At 32.8% G+C, this 25,108-nt stretch overlaps 1 protein-coding gene and 4 non-coding genes across 5 annotated transcripts; 1 reads left to right on the top strand and 4 right to left on the bottom strand.

The window, feature by feature from the left end:
- The first annotated feature begins 24 nt into the window (after positions 1-24).
- LOC124938347 (histone-lysine N-methyltransferase ATXR2) lies at positions 25-3,823 on the top strand. Its single transcript, XM_047478768.1, has 15 exons — positions 25-180; positions 359-434; positions 567-652; positions 757-1,118; positions 1,428-1,540; positions 1,650-1,681; positions 1,811-1,950; positions 2,195-2,282; positions 2,398-2,446; positions 2,561-2,615; positions 2,764-2,833; positions 2,922-2,991; positions 3,114-3,190; positions 3,262-3,318; positions 3,419-3,823. The coding sequence occupies exons 1-15, from the start codon at positions 97-99 to the stop codon at positions 3,533-3,535; spliced, it is 1,476 nt and encodes a 491-aa protein (XP_047334724.1). The 5' UTR covers positions 25-96; the 3' UTR covers positions 3,536-3,823.
- A 5,230-nt stretch (positions 3,824-9,053) lies between these two features.
- On the bottom strand, positions 9,054-9,181 carry LOC124940825. The gene has a single exon (XR_007099555.1). It is a non-coding gene; the product is annotated as a small nucleolar RNA snoR80 (small nucleolar RNA).
- A 37-nt stretch (positions 9,182-9,218) lies between these two features.
- Positions 9,219-9,342, bottom strand: LOC124940818. Its single transcript, XR_007099549.1, has one exon. It is a non-coding gene; the product is annotated as a small nucleolar RNA Z152/R70/R12 (small nucleolar RNA).
- A 34-nt stretch (positions 9,343-9,376) lies between these two features.
- On the bottom strand, positions 9,377-9,463 carry LOC124940815. The gene has a single exon (XR_007099547.1). It is a non-coding gene; the product is annotated as a small nucleolar RNA R11/Z151 (small nucleolar RNA).
- Positions 9,464-9,499: 36 nt separating this feature from the next.
- Positions 9,500-9,600, bottom strand: LOC124940799. The gene has a single exon (XR_007099534.1). It is a non-coding gene; the product is annotated as a small nucleolar RNA Z157/R69/R10 (small nucleolar RNA).
- Between the last annotated feature and the right edge of the window lie 15,508 nt (positions 9,601-25,108).

The raw sequence follows: 25,108 nt of genomic DNA, 5'->3' as shown, positions 1-25,108 counted from the left end.
TTAAGGGCTAATTTGATATTTTTAAAACCACCCTAAAACCTTCTCCCCGCCGTCAAAGGCAGCTGCGGGAGAGCAGCGTCAGTCCATATTGTTTCTATGGAGATTGTTTGCCCCATCGACGCCAAATTTGCGAACGAGATCGCCGCTCTTCTGAAGCCACCTCCTTCCCATGAAGTTCAGGCAAGATTTTCTCTCAACTTGAACACATAGTGTTCTCGTTATTCAGCTTTCGTCTTACCTATCTAAAAAGCTTTAAAAAAAATAAGATTTTCTCTATCCCCATGTTTCGTTTACCCATGAAGTGTCTGAAAGTCATCTTCTTGACAATTTCTTCCATTTATTCTCTTGCTTCGTTCAGGAGCATTTTGATAATCTCATTGCAGCTCGGCAATGTCGAGGCCTTAAAGTAAAGCAAAACACAAAGCTTGGAAAAGGTATAATTCTCATTCTATTTGTATTTTGATAATTAATTGCGAAGGTCCACAGGCTTTTTAATACATCACTTTTATTCGATTCTATACATGTTATATATTTCTAGCTCTGCAATTGAGAAGAACGAATTGCAGGTGTCTATGCGGAATCAAATTTCAATGAAGGAGACCTTGTTTTAAAGGACCAAATGCTTGTTGGTGCACAACATTCTTCAAATAAGGTTTTTCAGTTAAAAAATAGTCCAATTGGATTTGGTTGTTCACCTATAATATTTTTCCGGAGTTAAAAAGTTTTCACCTTTGCTTCTATTTCCCCTTCATGCAGATTGATTGTTTAGTTTGTAGTTTCTGCTTTCGCTTTATTGGGTCCATAGAACTTCAAGTTAGCAGGAGACTTTATCTGCAAAATTTAGGTGTCCTGGCAAATAATGAATGTCACAAGCAGACTTCTTCACATGTCCAAGAAGAGTATTGTGAAGATTATTCATTAGATGATGAAAAAAACTCCAAGGCTGAAGATTACAGCCTTCACGGAGAATGTTCTATTAGTGGCTCTAAGAATGATTCTCTTCAGGAGGTTGTGCAATCACTCATGAATGGTGGTTTGAAACTACCTCATTCTGGAAGGTTCCCTTTGCCGTCAGTTTTTAATTGTCCTGGTGGATGTAGGGAAGCTTACTATTGTTGGTAAGTGACTTCTAAATTTAACCTTTTATAAAAGAAGGGATGTTAATCAGTTTGATAAACCATGTAGCACAGTGAACAAGGTTGAAAACCGCTTATGGGATTTTCTTCGTCTCTAAGCATTTGTCTGATTGTATGTTAATTGAGTTACTTTATGTAGCTGGTTATTGTTCAAGACTTCAAGTCCAAGAATATATTTCTTAATTTAAGGTCATCTAGCGGGAGAATTCTTGCATGCTTGTGTGGTCTAGTTAATATCTTTTATGTAATATTCATGAATTGCTTATACCATTTTTTTTTCTAAATTCATAGTGAATCATGTGCAAAGGCTGATTGGGACTCATTTCATTCCTTACTTTGTACGGGCCAGAAGTCAGAATCATTTAACAGGGAGGCACTTCAAGAATTCATACGACACGCTGATGGTAAGGTTCTATTTGCATTTGTTATTGCATTAGCAATGTTTACAAGTTAAGTTTATACGTACTCATATTATGTAACCTCTTTTCATTTTTATTCATCCTGCTCTTCCAGAAACGAATGATATTTTCCATGTGGCAGCAAAGGTATGTCTATTGCAATTTGCAAGTGTGAAGATGTGTTATTATAAGCAATGAGAGCAACTTAATTTTTGTGCACCAGGTAAATGACAACTGGGGTTCTAATGGAAGAGTCTATTTGTGATATGTTTTCAGGTTATTGCATTTACCATTCTGAGGTATAGAAAGTTGAAAGCAGACAATGTTGATAAGAAAGGAAACTTCGTAAATGACACCTGTAACCAGAATCTGCTATTTCAAGCATGGAAACCTGTATCAATGGGATACAAGAAAAGGTATGAACTATTTATAATCATTCTATTTGTACAAATTCATTTATTTGTTCAATTATAACCACCCAGGGTAGTTCAAGTACTAATAGGCTCGAATAGGCTAGGTCCCTTGCATGCAACCACCTTGATTGAGGTGGGGGTCAATGGCAGTGGGATGCTCTGCTACCCTTCTCCAGGAAAAAAACATGGTCTTCAAAAAAAAATCATTATCTGTTCAATTTCTTTTTTCACGGTCATTCTTCTGTAGGTGGTGGGAGTGTGTTGCATTGCCAGATGATGTTGATTGCAAAGATGAGGCTGCATTTAGGATGCAAATAAAAGAACTGGCATTCACTGTAAATCACCTTTCCATTGTGTAACCAGTTATTCACATTTGCATCAAGACATATTAAGGCTTGATTGTCTTTCTCTTCATCTAGTATTTACTGATGATAAATTTGAATATTCCAGTCATTACAACTCCTGAAGGCTGCTATGTTTGACAAGGAGTGTGAGCTATGTATCCTCAAAACATATTAAACTAGCTTGCTCTACTACTCTTTCTAAATTGTTCTTACCTTCTAAGTTATTTTGGGGATATATATGTATTTAATTGTCCTTTAACTTCATTCAGTATTTTCTCTGGAGATATATGGCCATATAATTGGCATGTTCGAACTGAATAATCTGTAAGTTTTCTTTTCTATTTTTGGTCTGAAAAAAAGAGACAGTTCTCATCTTTTAAGGGAAAATGCTAAATCAGATGTTATTTCAATGTTTGAATTGCTTATTACTAATCTGCACACTTATAACTTACCATCTATCTTGTTTGTGAAGTGACTTGGTAGTAGCATCCCCAGTGGAGGATTATTTTCTCTATATCGATGATCTTCCATTATCAGAAAAGGTTGTTACATGTTAATCATGATATAGATTATCATCGTATTTTAGCAATGGCAGACACAAGTCTGATCTTGTTTTGATTTTGTTGGCAGAATGAAGCTGAAGTTCTAACAAGGGTTATACTGGATGCTCTTGGTGATGATTATTCAGAACCTTGTCAAGGTACATCTCATGTAGATTCATATTTTCAGATTGTTTCTTCATCTCATGTGATGAAAATGCATATTTTAGGTTGTTTAAGTATTTTGGAGCTCACTATTAAATATTGTATATTTGGATATCAGGAACTGCATTTTTCCCTATTCAGAGTTGTATGAATCATTCATGTCTTCCCAATGCTAAAGCCTTCAAGCGGGATGAGGTAAAACCAGTTTTTTTATATGATCTTTGCTAGTTCTTGTGCTGATATTTTTATTTATATATTTGGTACAGGACAAAGATGGCCATGCTATAATACTTGCTCTTGGACCCATTGCCAGAGAAGAAGAGGTAAATTTTGAAGTGAAAATTGCATGCCTATTAGTTGGGTAAAAATCATGATTTTACATTAAGGTTAATAGTTTTGTTTTTGATTGACTCTATCTATCAGGTTACCATATCATATATAGATGAGGAACTTCCCGTAGAAGAGAGACAAATGCTTCTCAAAGATTATGGTTTCAGGTGCAGCTGCCCAAAATGTGTAGATGAAGAAGAAGACCCATAATTATTTTTGGTTGGTCAAGTTTTACTCACTCCTCCCTATTAAAAGAGTAATGGGGTTAAGGATTAAAGAAAAATGTTGTGATAAAAATCAATTATTTGGTGATAAATCTGACGTGAAAGTAATAGAGGAAAGCCACACAAAGTTCATATCGGCCTTACTAGTTCATACCTCTTTGGTTGAGAATTTGTATTCCCCAGTTTTTTTTTTCTCATATGATATTATTGGATTGTTTTGCTGCATAATTAGTGTTGTTTATGCTTATTTATTGTTTATGTTTTTAATTTTGATTGGTTGGTTCGATAACATTATGTTCAACTACCTTTTGTATATTCATTTTGAGGAAAAAAATACATTTTTTTTAAATCTAACAAAATAATTAGCAATTAAATGGTTAATATTATTCTACTGCCACCTAAATGTTGTGTTTTATTTCCCATGTTACATGATCACAATTTGGGGCTGGCATTTTAGGATAAGGCAGGAGAGTTTTCCCAAATAACCTCATTTGAAAATCAACTTTTCAAACTAATTTCGTTTGTTCAATTTTTTTCGACCTAGTTTTTTCCAATATTTTCAATCTTTTAACATAGTGTGTATAATATATATATTTTTATATTTTTTATTAATATAATAACTTATTATTAAATATATATTATATATTTAATTATTTAAATTATTATTTTTTTATAAATAATAAATATTATCATCACTTTTATAAATAATTAATATATAATTATTTCAATATATCAATTATTTTTATAAATAATTCATTCAAATTATGAAAATAAAAATAATTTAAGATAATGTTAAAACAATATAAAATGAGTGAAACAAATGCAACAACTTAATAATTAATAAAACTTACGACACTCTTATTTTAAAATTATTGACGATTTTGTTTAGAACATCGTTTACTATGTCTCGTATGTTCTTCTTGGCCACATCTTCCACAAATTATGGTCCTTCGAGAATTGTTCATTTTCGTTCGAATTTGTTAACTTTGACCTTATTTATTTTCTCTTTTCTCAAATTTTCATTGGGATGAGATTACCATATTTTTCTCTAACATGTGCCAATGAGAACGTCGAATATGCTTCGTTAGATATGTGATGAAATTCATACTGTCGTATTATTTTAGAAAGTGTAGTCAAATTGTGATATGACTCAATGTATTGAGTCCAATTTTATTTTATAATTTAAATTTAATAAAATAATATTTTAAAACAAGATATTTATAAAAAAAAAATTATAAATTTTGATATTTTCCTTATACAAATTAATTAAAGTCTTCAAATTATTGTGCAATGTATTAATAAAATGATTGTAAGCTATATCTTCCATCACAAGGTCGAATGAAACTTTATATGGAATTTTACGCTCGTGTGAAAACTATAAAAAAAAAAAATGTTTTCAAATTTTTATCTTTCTAGCTTACATATTGGATATTTTGTCATTATTGTATTTAAACTTTTTTTTTACACAGTTATATAATTTACATCAATATTCTCATTGACTAATCAAATATCAACCTCATAATTAATTTAAATAGGTACAAATATCTTTTTTTTCAATTGTTATGTTTGGAGTTAGTTTTACTTAGTTGTATAAGGATAGAATATGAGTGATATTTTTACAAATTTATTTATTATTCATACTTTATAAATTATTTAAATATAATTTTTTTATAATAATATTAACTTTTAAATTATTAAAAAAAATTATAATACTATATACAAAATATATGTAATAATTTTTTGTTGTTAATACAGTATAAATGTTGGGCATAATTAATATAGTGTAAATGTATCTACATGGATCCTCTATATTGATTATTAAAAAAATATATAAAATTGTATAGATCCGTATAGATACATTTACCATCAGTAAGCTAGAGGATGTCTTTAATAATGCTGATGTTATTTATTACTTTGAAATTAGTAATTTTATTTTGAATTTCCTATCCTAATTTTTAACTATTCTAATACTTGTAATTTCAAATGATCTTACTTTTACTATTTTTAATATTTTATAAAATGATATATAGATTCTATTGAAAAATAAATTAACAAACATTTATTGTTAAATATTCAATAAGTTAGAACTTTGTAAATTGTGTACTGTATAAATTAAAAGTTATTAAATTTATAAATAAAAATATTTAAACAATTATAAATCACTTATACATGTACTGATCTTAAATTATAAAAAAATCAAAATCAATTTCAAAATTACCAGATCTGAGACTTGTTTGGCTGCCAAACGAAATAGGAGAGGGTTGTGACTTGAATAAATAAGTTGTAACAAATATATATAGGATGTATTTCGTACAAGATCAAATATCCGAATTCTTCAAATTCATAATATAATTTAATAGAAGAGATGTATGAAGCGTTTCCAAGACAGAATGACACGAAATGAATAGAAAAGTCATACAAAGATCATCTCGACCCTGCTAATTCATACTTTTGTGGTTCAGCTAGTTCATACCTCTGTGGTTGAGAATTTGTATTCCCCGTTGATCTTCTAATATGATATTAATGGATCTTCTTGCTTAGCATAATTAATGTTGTTTTTGCTTCTTTTATTGTTTATGTTTTTAATTTTGATTAGATGGTTCAACAACATTTTCTTCAACTACCTTTTTATATATTCTTTTTTAGGTAAAAAAATACATTTTTTTTAATCTAACAAAATAGTTAGCAATTTATTTTCCATGTGACATGATCACAATTTGGTGCTGGACTGGCATTTATATTATTTAAATAATAGTCAAACTAAAATATCAAACTATTTTTAATTTAAAATATAATTACTTATCATAATGGAATACTGACAAGAAGGAATCTATGATGAAATTACTATCTTAGAAAATGTTTGAATTTATTTGTAACTTTACCCAAAGTATTTATTTTGTATTTTGAATTTGATAAAATAATAATATTTTAAAAGATAATATTTTAAAAAACATATTATAAAATTTAATATTTTTTTCTAATCCAAATTAATCAAGCTCCAACAAAGTCTTGGTATTCATAAAATACATAATGGCACGATTGAAGCAGGTGATCATAAGCTATGTCCTCCATCACAATGTGAATACAACTTTTCATATAATTGTGCACCCGTGAAAACTAAAAAAAAATGTTTGGGTATAAGTTATGATTTTACATTGAGGTTAATAGTTCTGTATTTATTAACTCAATCAATCAGGTTAACATATCATACATAGATGAGGAACTTCCATCAAAAGAGAGACAAGAGCTCCTCAAAGATTATGGTTTCAAGTGCAATTGCCAAAATGTGTAGAAGAATGACCATATATAATTATTTTTGGTTGGTAAACTTTTACTCACTCCTCCTTGATAAATCAAATGAGTAATGGGGGTTAATCTGATTTGATAGCTGTAATTAAAAAAAATGTTGTGATAAAAGATATAATATGACTTTGTAATTCGAGTAATTAAATCAATCCAATATTGATAAAAGTTTAAAATAATGACACTTTACCCAAAATAATTATTAATTTTTTTTTTGTTAAATATTTATTTTGTATTTTGAATTTGATAAATTTATTTTAGAGAAAATTAAATAATATATTATTATATAATATGTAGAAAGAAACAAATAATATATTATTATATATAATATGATAACTAAAAAACTTAACATATTATATGAAAGTAAATAAATAAAAAATATTATATTATACAATATTTTATATATAATTAATAATATAATATATTAAAAATTTGGAGCCTTAAAGAAAAATGAGGCACTGTGCAATTGTAAAGCCGGGCGATCATGCATGCATCATGCTTATATATTAAACTTGCTATTACAAATATTATTTATTGATTTTTCAATTAAAATAGATTTGAAAAAGTTAATCGAGTAATTAAATCAATTCAATATAAATAAAAGTTTAAATAAATGATCCCATAAAATTAATTTGAGAGCATTGAGCATATATATATATATATATATTTGATTTAATTTGATTGATAGATGATGCAATGAAGGCATTATTTATTATTTATTATTTATTTAAGTGCATTTGTGTCATTTAATGTATCTCTATTTATCTTTTAAATTGACATATGTCCTGTCGATAAAAATATTGATATGCAATATTTGCAAGAATGAAGCTAGACTGAAATAACCTTCTTATAAAATATTTGAATTTATTTACAACTTTACCCAAAATAATGATTAAACATTATTTTTTTTTCTTTGTTAATTATTTATTTTTAATTTTTAATTTGATAAATAATATTTTAAAAGATGATATTTATAAAAAAAAAAAAATCATAAATTTTGATATTTCTTTCTCATCCAAATTAATCAAACTCATTGTTAAATAAAATGTCTAGTGGCACAATTAAAGTCAATAATCGTAAACTATGTCCTGCATCTCAATGTTAAATGAAAACGTTTGATATAATCGTGCCATGTAAAAACTCTACAAAAATGTTTTCAAATTTATATATTTCAAGCTTGTATTTTGAATATTTTGGCATTATTGAATTTAAATTTTTTTTACTTAATTATATAATTTATATCAAGAGAATTATATTATTCGATACAAATATCTATATCTTTTATGTCATTGTTATTTTTAGTGTTCAGTAACATGTTTAAAAACTAATACAAAATTATTTATTTATTATTCATAGTTTATAAAATATTTAAATATTGATTTTTATCTTATTAAATTATTTATAATGCTATACACAAAATGTTTTTTTTAATACAGTATAAATGTTTATAAATGTTAGAAGTATAATTTGAGTGATAGTATAATTATTAGAAACATAAACGATTTTTTGAAAATTGAATATAAATTTTTAATTTTTTAGATAAGATCTTATCACTTTAGGATCTCTATAACTATGCTGATGTGTTTCTTACTTTAAAATTAGTAATTTTATAATAGAACATACATGATTTTGAATTTGGTATACTAATTTCTAACTATTTTAATAGTTTTCAATAACTGATAAAATGATATATAATTTATTTTCAAAATTAAATTAACAAAAATTACCTATAAAATTAATACCCTGTCAACAAATGAGTTGCTAATAAATATTCAATAATTTAAAACCTTTTAATCATGTACTACATAAATTAAAAATTATTAAATATAAAAAGTTAAAGAATTTAAACAATTATAAATTACCTATACATATACTAATCTTAAATAATAAAATATCGAAATCAGTTTGAAATTACTATATATTACAAAATTGGATGAGCGTTTGGTTTCATCTTCTGATATTACAAGAGTTGTAGTTACCAAATTGTGATTACTTTAAAAATCATATGTTACCCACCAAAAACAAGAAGAAATTTAAATAATTATACAACCTTAATTTTACTGCACAAGTTGAATAGGAGGGGAAATGTCACTTAATTTTATGTAGAAAACAAGTATTTCATACAAGATTAATTATCCAAATTGTTCAAATTCATAATTTAATTTACAAATATAAGAAAATTAACATTGAAATAATAGAAAAGATGTATGAAGCGTTTCCAGGATAGAGCGACACAAAATTAAAGTCATCAATCAGGATATACCACAAGCTTATATAGCGTCCGAGCCATTACATCAAGAGGAACCATTTTTAATCCTCCAGAATTGGTAATGGACGCATTTCATAAATCAATAATTTAATACAAGTATGCTCAGTGGAAGGAGAAGTCGTTTTGTAATAAGACTCACGGAAAGACACAACAACTAAGTGCGTCCCTTTATTCCACTGTCCTAAACACCCCCTTAAGGCGCTTAATCGCATCATTGCACACATTTTTTCAAATAATAATTATACAACAAAGAGAGGGCCTCAGTGTGTGTAACATTCAGATCATTGATAACAAAATCTCACTGAAATCCGCTAAGATATATTATTTTTTCATCATAAGCCCCAAATTTAAAGAAGAAGAACAAATTCACAAGAATAGCTAATATTGCTCAGACAGCCAAGGGTTAGTCTTCAGTTTCTGGGAAGAAGACCCAGATCAGAAACTCTAGTCCACATATTGATTATCATCACTGCAAATAGCTATTTTCTCAAATAAATACAAAACAGGTCAAGAATCGAAACTACTACACAATACATACAATAAAAAATCAATCTTTGAAGAAAGGAGAGTGAAAATCGAAAACATAAATTAATGTATAAGATCAAAGGGCAGGTAAGGGAGAATAGACTGATCTAGAGCCTTTAGTGGATCTGGAAAAGAAAAAGTGGTAGGCGATGCATAAATAGGTTATTGTTTCGTTGCTGCTAGGGTTTCCAACCGCTATCCTTTCAACTAAAAATATAGGCCCAATTCATCGGACCCGACCCTTAATCCTCAATTATAAACAGTTCTCAATTCTAATTTAGGCCTCAAATTGGGCCATTTTTTGTTACGGGCCTTCTTTAGAAAAAAAACACATTTTTTTATAAAAATATATAATTACATGAGTAGGTATAAATAAAGTTCGAGACTTATGTAACAAAAACAGTTCCAAGTCTGCAACTCTATATTTTTAGACTATTTGATTTAAAGGAAAATTATATATTTTTTAAAACATTCTTAAACTAATAAATTTATTTTCAAATTTATCTGTTACATTCGTAGATCTGTTGTGTTTTACAGCAGAATCATGTATTGATTTTGATCTATGTTGTTTTCGTCTTCTTAAAGTGCTAGAATGGGAAAAGAGGAGGTTCATATCAGTATTGTGGCATTGGCCATGTCGACTCTGGTAAGTCGACAACAACTGGTCACTTGATCTACAAGCTAGGAGACAGGTGTGATCAAGCCAGGTATGGTCGTCTGTATCGGTCCCATCGGTCTAACAACTGAAGTCAAGTTAGTTGAGATGCACCACTAAGCTCTCCCAGAAGCCCTACCCAGAGACAACGTTGGGTTCAATGTTGAGAATGTTGTTGTCAAGGATCTAAGCAGCCAATAGTTCCATGTGGATCAAGGTTTGCTTTACACAGGGCGGAGCCAGACCCAACTTGACCCGGGCTACTGTAGCACGAAGGGATTTAATCTGTTACTAGAATATTATATAATATAAAATTAGAGAAATGATTCGGTGAAGGAATTTGGTGAGGGAATGACGTGGCATAATCTTATTCGCTGAAAAATCAAATAATTTTTCTCTTTTCTCTATTTCCTCACACTTTTACATTTTATAACCAATGAAGGTGATGCCACGCCATTCCCTCACCAAATTCCCTCACTAAATTCCCTCCCTCTATCACTCCTCTATAAAATTATATAGCTATCTAATTGACTAAATTATATAGTAGCCCGGAAGACCCACCACAACTAACTAATTATATATTATATATTATATTTATTTTATCTCACTAATATATTTATTAATCTAACATATAATTCTAACTAATATATTCTATGATATATTTATTCTATTTTAACCACCTAAATTTAATTTATTAAGAGTATAAAAAAAAAATTACTACTCAAAATTATATTTATTCTTAATTAAAAACATCTTAATTTATTAATTCCTAAATAAATAATTCACACAATAATATACAATTTATTACTTTCTAATTAAAAGTCTCTAACTTATTTATTCCTAATTAAATCTAATTACCTACCGATAAACTATATATATATATATATAAACTATATATATATATATATATATAAACTATATATATATATATATATATATATATATATATATATAATTTATTCAACCTAATTAAAACAATATTTCCCTAACAATAATAAACACAATCATATTTCAAAATTTGAATTCTTTGTTATTACTCATTAGGTCAAAACGGAGGAGTGCATTTTGTCGGTTTATATTGAAATTCATTCTTTTACCAGGTTGGTATAATTTCAATTTTATAGTAATTTGTGTCTATGTGTATCGTTTTTATACTATTCATGTTTCAATGATAACTTTCTTAGTATTTAATAAATTTACAGGTTGAGAATATCAAAATTCAACAATTTTTAATGTCAAATTCAGAGAAAAAGAGAAAAAACAATATTTTATCTTTTTTTAAGCTAAAAATTGATAATCCTTGATTATCTGAGTCAATCGAACCAAATACAGTAATTTCTGATGAGAATTTAGAATCTCCTTCTAAATCTCAAAGAGTTGAGTTTGATGAAACTACTCTTGAACGAGATCCTAGATTGCGTATTTCTATGTGGCGACATCCTGTAAATCATCACGATGAAATTAGACGAACTTACATTAAAATGGGACCATATCAACCTATGTTGTCGGAGTATCCGAGATCTGAATTTGGAAAGTAACAAAAGGATACCATCACAGTTGAGCATCACTTTCATTATGATATATTCAATGCTGCAATAGATTTTCAGTTGTAAGAGTTAAACTTCAGATTCAGTGAGGAGACAATCGAACTTCTTTCGCTTAGTTCTACTTTGGACCCAAATGATAAATTTAAAAACTTCAATATCGACAAAATTTTGACTATCGCCAAAAAGTATTATCCCGAGGATTTCACCAAACAAGAAATGCATCATTTGAGGAGTCAACTACAACATTTTGAGATTGATATAGTTTGTCATGAAAATTTCTAAAATATGTCCACTATCTCAGAATTGTACCGAGGTTTATTTGAAATAAAAAAGTTGGAACAGTATCATTTGATTGATAGGTTGATCCGTTTAGTTTTAACTCTACCTATTTCAACGACGACTATTGAACGAACATTTTTTACTATGAAACATATTAAAAAAATTTATCGTAATAAAATGGGAGAAGATTTTCTCACCGATTCCATGATCATCTATATTGAGAGGGAATTTGTTTCAAGTATAGACACGAATTCAATTATCGATGACTATTATATTTCAAAAAATCGTAAATCTCAACTTCAATAGTAATGTCATTATTGTTTTTTTTTATATCTTTAGTCTAAGATATTTATTTTTCTCTTTTTAGTATTTTTTATTTTTCTAATGTCATGCTTTGTTTCGTTGTGCTTAAACGATTCATATTTTTTAATATATAATGAAATATTAAAATAAAATATCATGTTATATTAGTTTTTTGAAAATAATTTTAGCCCGGATAGACTTGAAATCCTGGTTCCGCCCCTGGCTTTACATTTGATGTTTATTGCTAGCTAAAGAAAATGAGGCTTAAAATTGTTTGATGTTCTTATACTTGGTTGTTACGATTCAAAGGCATGCATATTGAATACTTATTGCAGATCTCAAGATGAACATGCTAACCTTCATGGTCACTTGTAATGTTCAAGATTGAAAACCAGTGTTTAATTTTAATAATCTTTCGTCTTGAGTTTCAGGTTGTGCCTAAAAACTAGTGCTTACTTGGTCATTCTTGAATTATCTGCATTTATAGTTTATCTGTCCAAAAGAAATTTGTTCAGTGTTAAAATCATTTTCATGACAATTTCAATTGCAACCCTGTTATCATGTGTGAAAATATTCAGTTTGTTAATTATCGTTTCCTTGTATTTTCAGGCCAGAAAAATCAGAAACTAAAGATATTAGGAGAAAGCTCAATATGTAGCCAAAACAGAGAAAAGGAAAACCGAATACAACAAGAATATGGATGCTTACAATAAGAAATTGGTAACTATCTTATGTAGAATTATAGTTACTTTTGAGATTGTTAGAATGACGAGTTTTGTTGTATTCTATTGACAAGCTGCAGGATCAGCTGATGAGGATGATGAGAGTGGAGATGTTAGTATCCAATCTCCATTCAATGATGTCTTGATTGTTTGTTCTACCTCTTCATTCAATGAAGATGACCGAGAAGAAAAAGATGAACCAGCCAGAACAAGAAGATTTTTTTTAAGAAAAAAGAGGTCTATTTGTTGCTTATTAAAATTGAATTAGTATCTAACATTCATTGTTTCCCCTCTTTTTGTTGCCACTCGTGATTCATCAAATATGAACTTCATGTCTCACCTATCAAAGCGGAACGAACTGCCACCAATGTTTTAAGCTCTACATCTCTAGAGCAGTTTTTTGATTGTGTTTGAGGCAAAAATCTTGTAAATTGTGGAGATTTTCTCGACTGCCCTGTGAAAAACTACCTTTATTAATCATTTTGAAGCAGAAATGACTATTACTTCAATGTTGTAGGTCCTCTCCTCTGGTTTCCCAATTAGCTCATGTTAATTGTTTTTGATTTGTAGAATTTAATAAGATGTTTACTTGTAATTATCATAATTATAATTGCACATATTGTTTGCATATTTGAATTCTTGCATGTTTGTGTGGTCTAGTTAATATCTTTCATATAATTTTCATGAATTGCTTATACCATTTTTTTTAAATTCATAGTGAATCTTTTGCAAAGGCTGATTGGGACTTGTACGCGTTTTTTCTCGTTCCCTTCTATTTTCTGGCGCGTATGCCCCTTTTTTAATTGGCATACGCTCCCTTTTTCGAATTGAATTGGCCCGTACAAGTTTTAAATCGACACACTCGCGAATGTATCGATCTAATTGACTTAAGAGTCGCCACTTTAGTTTACTTCCCAAAGAAACTAAAGAAAAGAAAAATCAGAGATTCGTTTTAAGAGTTCGGTGTTTGGTTACGTATTAGGAAAAGGCCTACAGCGCTATGTCCTATACGCATGTCTTTACAGACAGTCTCTAATCCTAAGTAATTGGTCAGTTGATGTTTGAAGGATTGTTACGTTTTCGTTTTGAGTTCAGAACTCTTTTGCTTGTGTGAGAAAATCTTAATCAATTTGCATAAGGGCTAATCCTATTCATGAGGTGTTTGACAAGGATAAAGCATTGAAAAGCATTAAAAGCCATTGAAATGCATTGCAAGGCATAGAGCAACATTCTAAAAGAAAAACGAGAATCAGGATTCCCGAGAAGGATCAAATGAGGATAGATAAGGAGAATAACAATTCGATTGGAGGACTATAATTTTATTCTTTTGCTCAAAGGAGAGAAATGAGTGAATTAACTCAAAGTCCTAAGTGTTTCCCCCTTTTTTTGAAATTCTCGGAGTTAAGAAAAACTCTGAATACAACATTTTAAAATGAGTCATTTTTAGAAAATAATTCCCAGAATTCCCCAAAATTTCATATGATGGTCAAAAATATTATTGGAAGCTCACAGGAATCGAGTTTGGAATTTTCGGAGTTATAAAACTCCCGATATGACACTATGGAGATAGACATTTTTCCAAACGTGTTCTAAAAATTCCAGCAAAGAAGCGATGAAATGAACAGAAGTATCGAATCGATTGGAAGCGCAGAAGCTTCGGTCGGAATTTGCGCTAGTTCTTCGTATGAGTTTGCTGCAATTGCTTCTTCTCCCTTCTCTATTGAATCATACTTCTTAATCGACGGAACAACACTGGAATCCCTTCAGTTGGCTAGAACTCTCAAAATCGAATTAGTAACCTCTCTTTCTCTCTTCAAAACCGAACTACCGATCTCCTTCCACCAGAAAACTCAAAACTGCTCTGAAAACTGCCCTCCCTTAATGGATCGGTCCCCTTTAAGAATGGATTTTTTTTCTCTTCATCTGAAAAACGGCCCCTCTTAACTTCAAGGGTTAAATTGAAAATACGCCCTAAAATCAAGGGCGCGCTTGAAAAAAAAATATATATTTCAACTTTATTCATGTTTTTCCTATCCTTTATTGACACCATCATTCAAATAAATCTCCCTGTCCTCTCTGAGTAATTAGAAATCCCAGCATTTTACCGGCAGTGACACAGAATGTGCATTTCTTTGGATTTAAACGAAGTTGGTATTTCCGAATCCTTTGAAGGAACTTCTCTAGGCTTCTTTGCAACCCTCAACAAAGTTGACTCAACAAAGTTGAAGGAATGAGAATATAACGAAATATCCCATGTCTCTAGCGACTTTTTCGGCAATGGCGATTTCCGGCAACAACAACTTCTCAAGCAACGCGTCGCCCGAGCGCCCAATACGACGAATCTTCGTGGTGTTCTTCATCTTCATCGTCGCCTGTTCGATTCCTTAGCCTCAATAGAAACTCGACCAACGAAGATCAAAATCCATATTATTCCCCCAAATCGTAAGATCTTCGAACATGTGACGTCCTGCACCTCTTCTGCCTCTAGATAGCGAAGTCTCTAGCCGCGACGATTCGTCTCCCACAAAGAACTATTCTACACTTTGAGACCACGATTACAACCACACAATCGAAGAACTCCTTGAAGATCGATCGAAGAAAGCAATTCGTTCTTCCGTTCTTCTGTATTTTTTTTATTTCAGCAGAAACAATTCCTTTGGATTCAAGAACAACGCGTCTATCCTAAACCAATTATCTAAGTATTTAATCAATAACCAATACAAGTCACAGAAAGAAACACAGTCGAACAAAAGAAGAACAATCAAACAGTTGAAATAACCTGCAATCTAACAGTTGAAATAACCTGCAATCTAACTTTCTAATGAACAAATGGCATCGGTATTTGTAGACACCTCATTTTTACACCCTAGATACTTAATAAAAAAACCCGGCCCGAAATAATACTCATGTAACTTGATATGTGATTGATGGTTTTGAATAATTCAAGTTGGGTTGGAAAGATAACTCGCATATCTTTCCAGTGGTACCGTTCTCGAACCGTGATTCGAAGGTTAAGGTCCTCATTCGATCTGTACAAGGAAAGAAGTTCTACCGATTCAAATCCTGGGAGCTAGTTGAAACTATGTCACACTTCTAAGCATCATAACTTTTGAACCAATGATCCATTTAGAATGAACGAGATACTGTTGGAAATCTCTTTGAATCAGCTCTCCAATGATATCAAGTATTTCTCCCAATTAGTTGCATAACTCATCCCAGATCGCCCGTAGTGAAGCTGGTACAAGAACCGAAGGGATAAATAGCTGAAGGCTTTGAAAAATCATAACTCAAGATACGAATGACTATTTGAGCTGATTCATAAAGGAGGTTCATCCTTATTATGTTGGGAATTTGTCATAAATATTTCAGAGCCATTGGATCCATGATGCGATCGGGGTGATTCATTTAGTGTGAAGGTGCAAAGAAAGAAAAAAAAAACTGGAAAAGGAAAAACGGAAAAGAAAAAAAAATAATATGTATATATTTTCTTTATTCCGAGCGTGCCCTCGAATTTTTCCAAAAAAATCAAATAGGCCCCTGTGCAAAAGAAGAAGGAGACCGATGAGTTAAGAAGAAAGAGGAGGCAGTTTTCAGAAATGGGGGAAGTTTTTTTTCAGTTTGAGATCGGAGGTTGTTCAGTTTTCAGTTCCAATCCAGTTTTGGAGAGAAAGAATGGAATCATCTAAGAGGTGATCCGATTCCTTTCTCAGTCAAAGAAAGAGGACAAGATCAAAACATGTCTACTACTTGTGATTATGCTGCGACTACACGGCGAAGAACAAACCAACGATTTAATCGTGAACGTACTGTGATTCCTGGCCTCGTGTGTCGCGTGGGAAGATTAGGAGATAGTATTAGAAGTCTACAAAAGAAGAGGTAGTTTCAGCAGACTCATACGAAGAACTAGCGCAGATTCTGATTCTTCTGTTCATTTCATCGATTCTCTGCTATTCAGGTAATCAATGAACTAATGCCGATTTTTATATGATGAATGAAGCATCGGTTTTGTACACCGATGCAATTATTTGATAAGATTGTGATTATAGATTACGTCTGCTCTGTTAATTAGATTTCTAATCGTTATGTTGTACATTGTTGTTTGCTAGAGATTTGAATTAGAAGTATCTGAACTGGCTTAGTTTAGGATTAGTCTTGATTAGGTTTGTTAGAATCTAGTGTAATTTTAGGGCATGATTAGGATAGGCTTTATTCGAAAACTGTAGACGTGTGTTGATGAAACTGTGAAAGTTCATCTGTTAAAAGGAAGAACAGACGAACTGTCTTCTTTCGTTTTCATTTGGCTGAAAAGAAGAACGGGTGGATCGTCTTCTTCCTGTTGTTCTTCAATCGGGATCCTTTCTCCAGTCGTCGGATGATGATCTTGATGTGCAGACGAGCTGTTGATGCTTGGATAAGCTCATGTGACAAACGAGGCTTAGTGGAGAAGCTTTCATCTAACTGTCTAGGATTTAGTGATTGGTTCAGACGCGACGACGAGTCACCGTGGGAGCAGTCGGAGCTCTAGACGAATCGCGTCGGTCATGGCGATAGCTTCTTCGAACGGAGGTTCGCTGCAGGCGGAGGGCTCGCTGGGAATCGTCCCTGACCGGAAATTGCCCTCGCCGGAGACAGAGAGAAGGCCGACGGCTGCTTCATTTTCTTTTCTTTTATTTTGATTTCCCCAACTTCTGTTGAAGTTACAAAGAGGTCCCTAGACCTCTTTTATTTTTAAATAAGCCTGAGAACTTTAATTTCGAATTAATTTATTAATTCGAAATTAAAGTAGTCTCTGATCTCTTCCTGATGTTTTATTTGGACCCCTAAACTTTCTTTTCCTTTTATTTTAATTTAAAACTTAAAAAAAATAAAAAAATAAACTTAGGTCCTGTTTGTTTCCCAATTTTAACAAACCATCTTAAAATGATCATTCTAACATTCAAACCACTTTCAAACTTCCTCAAATTTTCCCAGAAACTGCAAAATATTATTTTCTTCAAAAATATTTTTTCCCAGAATATTTAGGGCCCGTTAGGAAAAATGTCTATCTTTGCAGTGTCATATCGGGGGTTCTGTAGCTCCGAAAATTCCAAACTCGATTCCTGTAAGCTTTTAATAATATTTTTGACTATCATATGAAATTTTTTGGAATTTTGGGAATTATTTTTGAAAATGACTCATTTTAATGTGTTGTGTTCGGAGTTCTCTTTAACTTTGAAAATTTTAAACTGGGAAACACTCGGGCCCTTAAGTTAATCCATTCTCTTCTCTCTTTTGAGCAAAAGAATAAAATTCTAGTCCTCCAATCGAATTGTTATTCTCCTCATCTATCCTCATTTGATCTTTCTCGGAAATTCTGATTCTCGTTTTTCTTTGACAAGGTTGCTCTATGCCTTGCAATGCTCTTTGATGCCTTTCAATGCTTTTTAATACTTTTCAATGCCTTATCCTTGTCAAATACCACATGATAGAACTAGCCCCTTGCAAAATGATTAAGATTTTCTCACACAAGCAAAAGAGTTCTGAACTTAGAACGAAAACGTAATAATTCTTCAAACATCATATGGCCAATTACTTAGGAGTAGAGACTATCTGTAAAGACAGGCGTATATGACATAACACCGTATGCCCTTTCCTAATACGTAACCAAACACCGGACTCTTAAAATGAATCTCTGATTTTTCTTTTCTTTAGTTTCTTTGGGAAGTAAAACTAAAGTGGCGACTCTTAACTCAATTAGATCGATACATTTGCGAGTGTATTCAATTTAAAACCTGTTCGGGCCAATTCAATTCAAAAAAATGGAGCGTGTGCCAATTTAAAAAAAGGGGCACACGCGCCAGAAAACGGAAGGGAACGAAAATGAACGCGTACAGTATTCATAACCGATGCCCCAATAAATCAATTAAGGACTACATTGGATAAGGATGTTACCTGATTAACAAAGAAGCGATGAAATGAACAGAAGTATCGAATCGATAGAAGCGCGGAAGCTTCGGTCGGAATCTGCGCTAGTTCTTCGTATGAGTTTGCTGCAATTGTTTCTTCTCCCTTCTCTATTGAATCCTACTTCTTAATCGACGGAACAACACTGGAATCCCTTTAGTTGGCTAGAACTCTCAAAATTGACTTAGTAACCTCTCTTTCTCTCTTCAAAAACCGAAATACCGATCTCCTTCCACTAGAAAACTCAAAACTGCTCTGAAATCTGCCCTCCTTAATGGATCGGTCCCTTTTAAGAATTGTTTTTTTTTCTCTTCTGCTGAAAAACGGCCCCTCTTAAATTTAAGGGTTAAATTGGAAATACGCCTTAAAATCAAGGGCACGCTTGAAAAAAATATATATATTTCAACTTTATCCTTGTTTTTCCTATCTTTTATTGGCACCATTATTCAAATAAATCTCCCTGCCCTCTCTGAGTAATTAGAAATCCCAGCATTTTACCGGCAGTGACACCGAAGGTGCATTTCTTTGGATTTAAACGAAGTTGGTATTTCCGAATCCTTTGAAGGAACTTCTATAGGCTTCTTTGCAACCCTCAACAAAGTTGGGAGAATGGGAATATAACGAAATATCCCCTGTCTCCGACGACTTTTCCGGCAATGGCGATTTCCGACAACAACAACTTCTGAAGCAACGCGTCGCCCGAGCGCCCAATACGACGAATCTCCGTGGTGTTCTTCATCTTCATCTTCGCCTGTTTGATTCCTCAGCCTCAACAGAAACTCGACCAAGGAAGATCAGAATCCAGATTATTCCCCCAAATCGCAAGATCTTCGAACAGGCGACGTCCTGCACCTCTTCTGCCTCTGGATAGCGAAGTCTCCAGCCGCGACGATTCGTCTCGCCACAAAGAACTATTCTACACTTTGAGACCAGGCTTACAACCACACAATCAAAGAACACCTTGAAGATCGATCGAAGAAAGCGATCTGTTCTTCCGTTCTTCTGTATTTTTTTTTCCAGCAGAAACAATTCATTTGGATTCAAAAACAACGCGTCTATCCTAAACCAATTCCAGACTAACATAACTCAATATCTATTAACTAAGTATTCAATCAATAACCAATCCAAGTCATAGAAAGAAACACAGTCGAACAGAAGAAGAACAATCAAACAGTTGAAATAATCTGCAATCTAACTTTCTAATGAACAAATGGCATCGCTATTCATAATTGATGCCCCAATCAATCAATTAAGAACTACATTAGATAAGGATGTTACCTGATGAGCAAAGAAGCGATGAAATGAACAGAAGTATCGAATCGATTGGAAGCGCGGAAGCTTCGGCCGGAATCTGTGCTAGTTCTTCGTATGAGTTTGCTGCAATTGCTTCTTCTCTCTTCTCTATTGAATCCTACTTCTTAATCGATGGAACAGCACTGGAAACCCTTTAGTTGGCTAGAACTCTCAAAATCGACTTAGTAACCTCCCTTTCTCTCTTCAAAAACCGAACTACCGATCTACTTCCACTAGTAAACTCAAAACTGCTCTGAAAACTGCCCTCCCTTAATGGATCGGTCCCCTTTAAGAATTGATTTTTTTCTCTTCATCTGAAAAACGGCCCCTCTTAACTTCAAGGGTTAAATTGGAAATACGCCCTAAAATCAAGGGCATGCTTGAAAATATATATATATATATTTCAACTTTATCCCTTTTTTCCCAATCCTTTATTGGCACCATTATTCAAATAAATATCCCTATCATCTCTAAGTAATTAGAAATCCCAGCATCTTACCGGCAGTGACACGGAAGTAGGGATGGCAATGGGGCGGTTCGGGGCGGGGAATGCAATTACCATCCCCGCCCCGTTTTAATTTCGGGGATTTTTTTAATACCATCCCCGCCCCGTTCGGGTTTTTTCGGTTTCGGGGAATCCCGCGGGGCACCAATAATAATTTTTATTTAAAATAAATAAATAATTATTATACAATAAAATTATATAAACCAATTTTTTAATATAATATATATTGTAATATATTAAAATTTTATATTATTATAAAGAAATAATTTTAATACTCTTATAAAATATAGTAAATAAATAAATATATTGATGATTTAATATATTTAATTATGTTTATGGTATTCGGGGCAGAATCGGGGTGAAAACGGGGTGAAATCGGGGCGGGGCGGGGGACACAAATACCATCCCCGCCCCATGCTCGTTCGGTTTCGGGGAAAAACCGTCCCAAACGGGGCAATTCGGTTCGGTTTTCGCAGGACGGTTTCAAATTGCCATCCTTACACGGAAGGTGCATTTCTTTGGATTTAAACGAAGTTGGTATTTCCGAATCCTTTGAAGGAACTTCTCTAGGCTTCTTTGCAACCCTCAACAAAGTTGGGGAAATGGGAATATAACGAAATATCCCCTGTCTCCGGCGACTTTTCCGGCAATGACGATTTCCGGCAACAACAACTTCTAAAGCAACGCATCGCCCGAGCGTCCAATACGACGAATCTCCGTGGTGTTCTTCATCTTCATCGTCGCCTGTTCGATTCCTCAGCCTCAACAGAAACTCGACCAACGAAGATCAGAATCCATATTATTCCCCCAAATCGCAAAATCTTCGAACATGTGACGTCTTGCACCTCTTCTGCCTCTGGATAGCGAAGTCTCCAGCCGCGACGATTCGTCTCCCACAAAGAACTATTCTACACTTTGAGACCACGATTACAACCACACAATCGAAGAACTCCTTGAAGATCGATCGAAGAAAGCAATATGTTCTTCCGTTCTTCTGTATTTTTTTTTATTTCAGCAGAAACAATTCCTTTGGATTCAAGAACAACGCGTCTATCCTAAACCAATTATCTAAGTATTTAATTAATAACCAATACAAGTCACAGAAAGAAACACAGTGAAACAAAAGAAGAACAATCAAACAGTTGAAATAACCTACAATCTAACAGTTGAAATAACCTGCAATCTAACTTTCTAATGAACAAATGGCATCGGTATTTGTAGACACCTCATTTTTACACCCTAGATACCTAATAAAAAAACCCGGCCCGAAATAATACTCATGTAACTTGATATGTGCTTGATGGTTTTGAATAATTCAAGTTGGGTTGGAAAGATAACTCGCATATCTTTTCAGTGGTACCGTTCTCGAACCGTGATTCGAAGGTTAAGGTCCTCATTCGATCTGTACAAGGAAAGAAGTTCTACCGATTCAAATCCTGGGAGCTAGTTGAAACTATGCCACACTTCTAAGCATCATAACTTTTGAACCAATGATCCATTTAGAATGAACGAGATACTGTTGGAAATCTCTTTGAATCAGCTCTCCAATGATATCAAGTATTTCTCCCAATTAGTTGCATAACTCATCCCAGATCGCCCGTAGTGAAGCTGGTACAAGAACCGAAGGGATAAATAGCTGAAGGCTTTGAAAAATCATAACTCAAGATACGAATGACTATTTGAGCTGATTCAAAAAGGAGGTTCATCCTTATTATGTTGGGAATTTGTCATAAATATTTCAGAGCCATTGGATCAATGATGCGATCGGGGTGATTCATTTAGTGTGAAGGTGCAAATAAAGAAAAAAAACTGGAAAAAAAAAATAATATGTATATATTTTCTTTATTACGAGCGTGCCCTCGAATTTTTCCAAAAATTTCAAATAGGCCCCTGTGCAAAAGAAGGAGGAGACCGATGAGTTAAGAAGAAAGAGGAGGCAGTTTTCAGAAAGGGGGGGAAGTTTTTTTTCAGTTTGAGATCGGAGGTTGTTCAGTTTTCAGTTCCAATCCAGTTCTGGAGAGAGAGAATGGGATCATCTAAGAGGAGATTCGATTCCTTTCTCAGTCAAAGAAAGAGGACAAGATCAAAACCTGTCTACTACTTGTGATTATGCTGCGACTACACGGCGAAGAACAAACCAACGATTTAATCGTGAACGTACTGTGATTCCTGGCCTCGTGTGTCGCGTGGGAAGATCAGGAGATAGTATTAGAAGTCTACAGAAGAAGAGGTAGTTTCAGCAGACTCATACGAAGAACTAGCGCAGATTCTGATTCTTCTGTTCATTTCATCGATTCTCTGCTATTCAGGTAATCAATGAACTAATGCCGATTTTTATATGATGAATGAAGCATCGGTTTTGTACACCGATGCAATTATTTGATAAGATTGTGATTATAGATTACGTCTGCTCTGTTAATTAGATTCCTAATCGTTATGTTGTACATTGTTGTTTGCTGGAGATTTGAATTAGAAGTATCTGAACTGGTTTAGTTTAGGATTAGTCTTGATTAGGTTTGTTAGAATCTAGTGTAATTTTAGGGCATGATTATGATAGGCTTTATTCGAAAACTGTAGACGTGTGTTGATGAAACTGTGAAAGTTCATCTGTTAAAAGGAAGAACAGACGAACTGTCTTCTTTCGTTTTCATTTGGCTGAAAAGAATAACGGGTGGATCGTCTTCTTCCTGTTGTTCTTCAATCGGGATCCTTTCTCCAGTCGTCGGATGATGATCTTGATGTGCAGACGAGCTGTTGAGGCTTAGTGGAGAAGTTTTCATCTAACTGTCTAGGATTTAGTGATTGGTTCAGACGCGACGACGAGTCACCGTGGGAGCAGTCGGAGCTCTAGACGAATCGTGTCGGTCATGGCGATAGCTTCCTCGAACGGAGGTTCGCTGTAGGCGGAGGGCTCGCTGGGAATCGTCCCTGACCGGAAATTGCCCTCGCCGGAGACAGAGAGAAGGCCGACGACTGCTTCATTTTCTTTTCTTTTATTTTGATTTCCCCAACTTCTGTTGAAGTTACAAAGAGGTCCCTGAGAACTTTAATTTCGAATTAATTTATTAATTCGAAATTAAAGTAGTCTCTGATCTCTTCCTGATGTTTTAATTGGACCCCTAAACTTTCTTTTCCTTTTATTTTAATTTAAAACTTAAAAAAAAAAATAAAAAAAAATAAACTTAGGTCCTGTTTGTTTCCCAATTTTAACAAACCATCTTAAAATGATCATTCTAACATTCAAACCACTTTCAAACTTTCTCAAATTTTCCCAGAAACTCCAAAATATTATTTTCTTCAAAAATATTTTTTCCCGGAATATTTAGGGCCCGTTAGGAAAAATGTCTATCTTTGCAGTGTCATATCGGGGGTTCTGTAGCTCCAAAAATTCCAAACTCGATTCCTGTAAGCTTTTAATAATATTTTTGACTATCATATGAATTTTTTTGGAATTTTGGGAATTATTTATGAAAATGACTCATTTTAATGTGTTGTGTTCGGAGTTCTCTTTAACTTTGAAAATTTTAAACTGGGAAACACTCGGGCCCTTAAGTTAATCCATTCTCTTCTCTCCTTTGAGCAAAAGAATAAAATTTCAGTCCTCCAATCGAGTTGTTATTCTCCTCATCTATCCTCATTTGATCTTTCTCGGAAATTCTGATTCTCGTTTTACTTTGACAAAGTTGCTCTATGCCTTGCAATGCTCTTTGATGCCTTTCAATGTTTTTTAATACTTTTCAATGCCTTATCCTTGTCAAATACCACATGAATAGAACTAGTCCCTTGCAAAATGATTAAGATTTTCTCACACAAGCAAAAGAGTTCTGAACTCAGAACGAAAACGTAATAATTCTTCAAACATCATATGGCCAATTACTTAGGAGTAGAGACTATCTGTAAAGACAGACGTATAGGACATAACACCGTATGCCCTTTCCTAATACGTAACCAAACACCGGACTCTTAAAATGAATCTCTAATTTTCTTTTTTTTAGTTTCTTTGAGAAGTAAAACTAAAGTGGCGACTCTTAAGTCAATTAGATCGATACATTAACGAGTGTATTCGATTTAAAACCTGTACGGGCCAATTCAATTCGAAAAAAGGGAGCGTGTGCCAATTAAAAAAAAGGGGGCACACACGCCAGAAAACGGAAGGGAACGAAAATGAACGCATACAGTATTCATAACCGATGCCCCAATAAATCAATTAAGGAC

Source organism: Impatiens glandulifera, chromosome 5 (genome assembly GCF_907164915.1).
Source record: "Impatiens glandulifera chromosome 5, dImpGla2.1, whole genome shotgun sequence".
Lineage (NCBI taxonomy): Eukaryota > Viridiplantae > Streptophyta > Magnoliopsida > Ericales > Balsaminaceae > Impatiens > Impatiens glandulifera.
The sequence above is the reverse complement of the archived record's forward strand: the minus strand, read 5'-3'. Positions and strand labels throughout refer to the sequence as shown.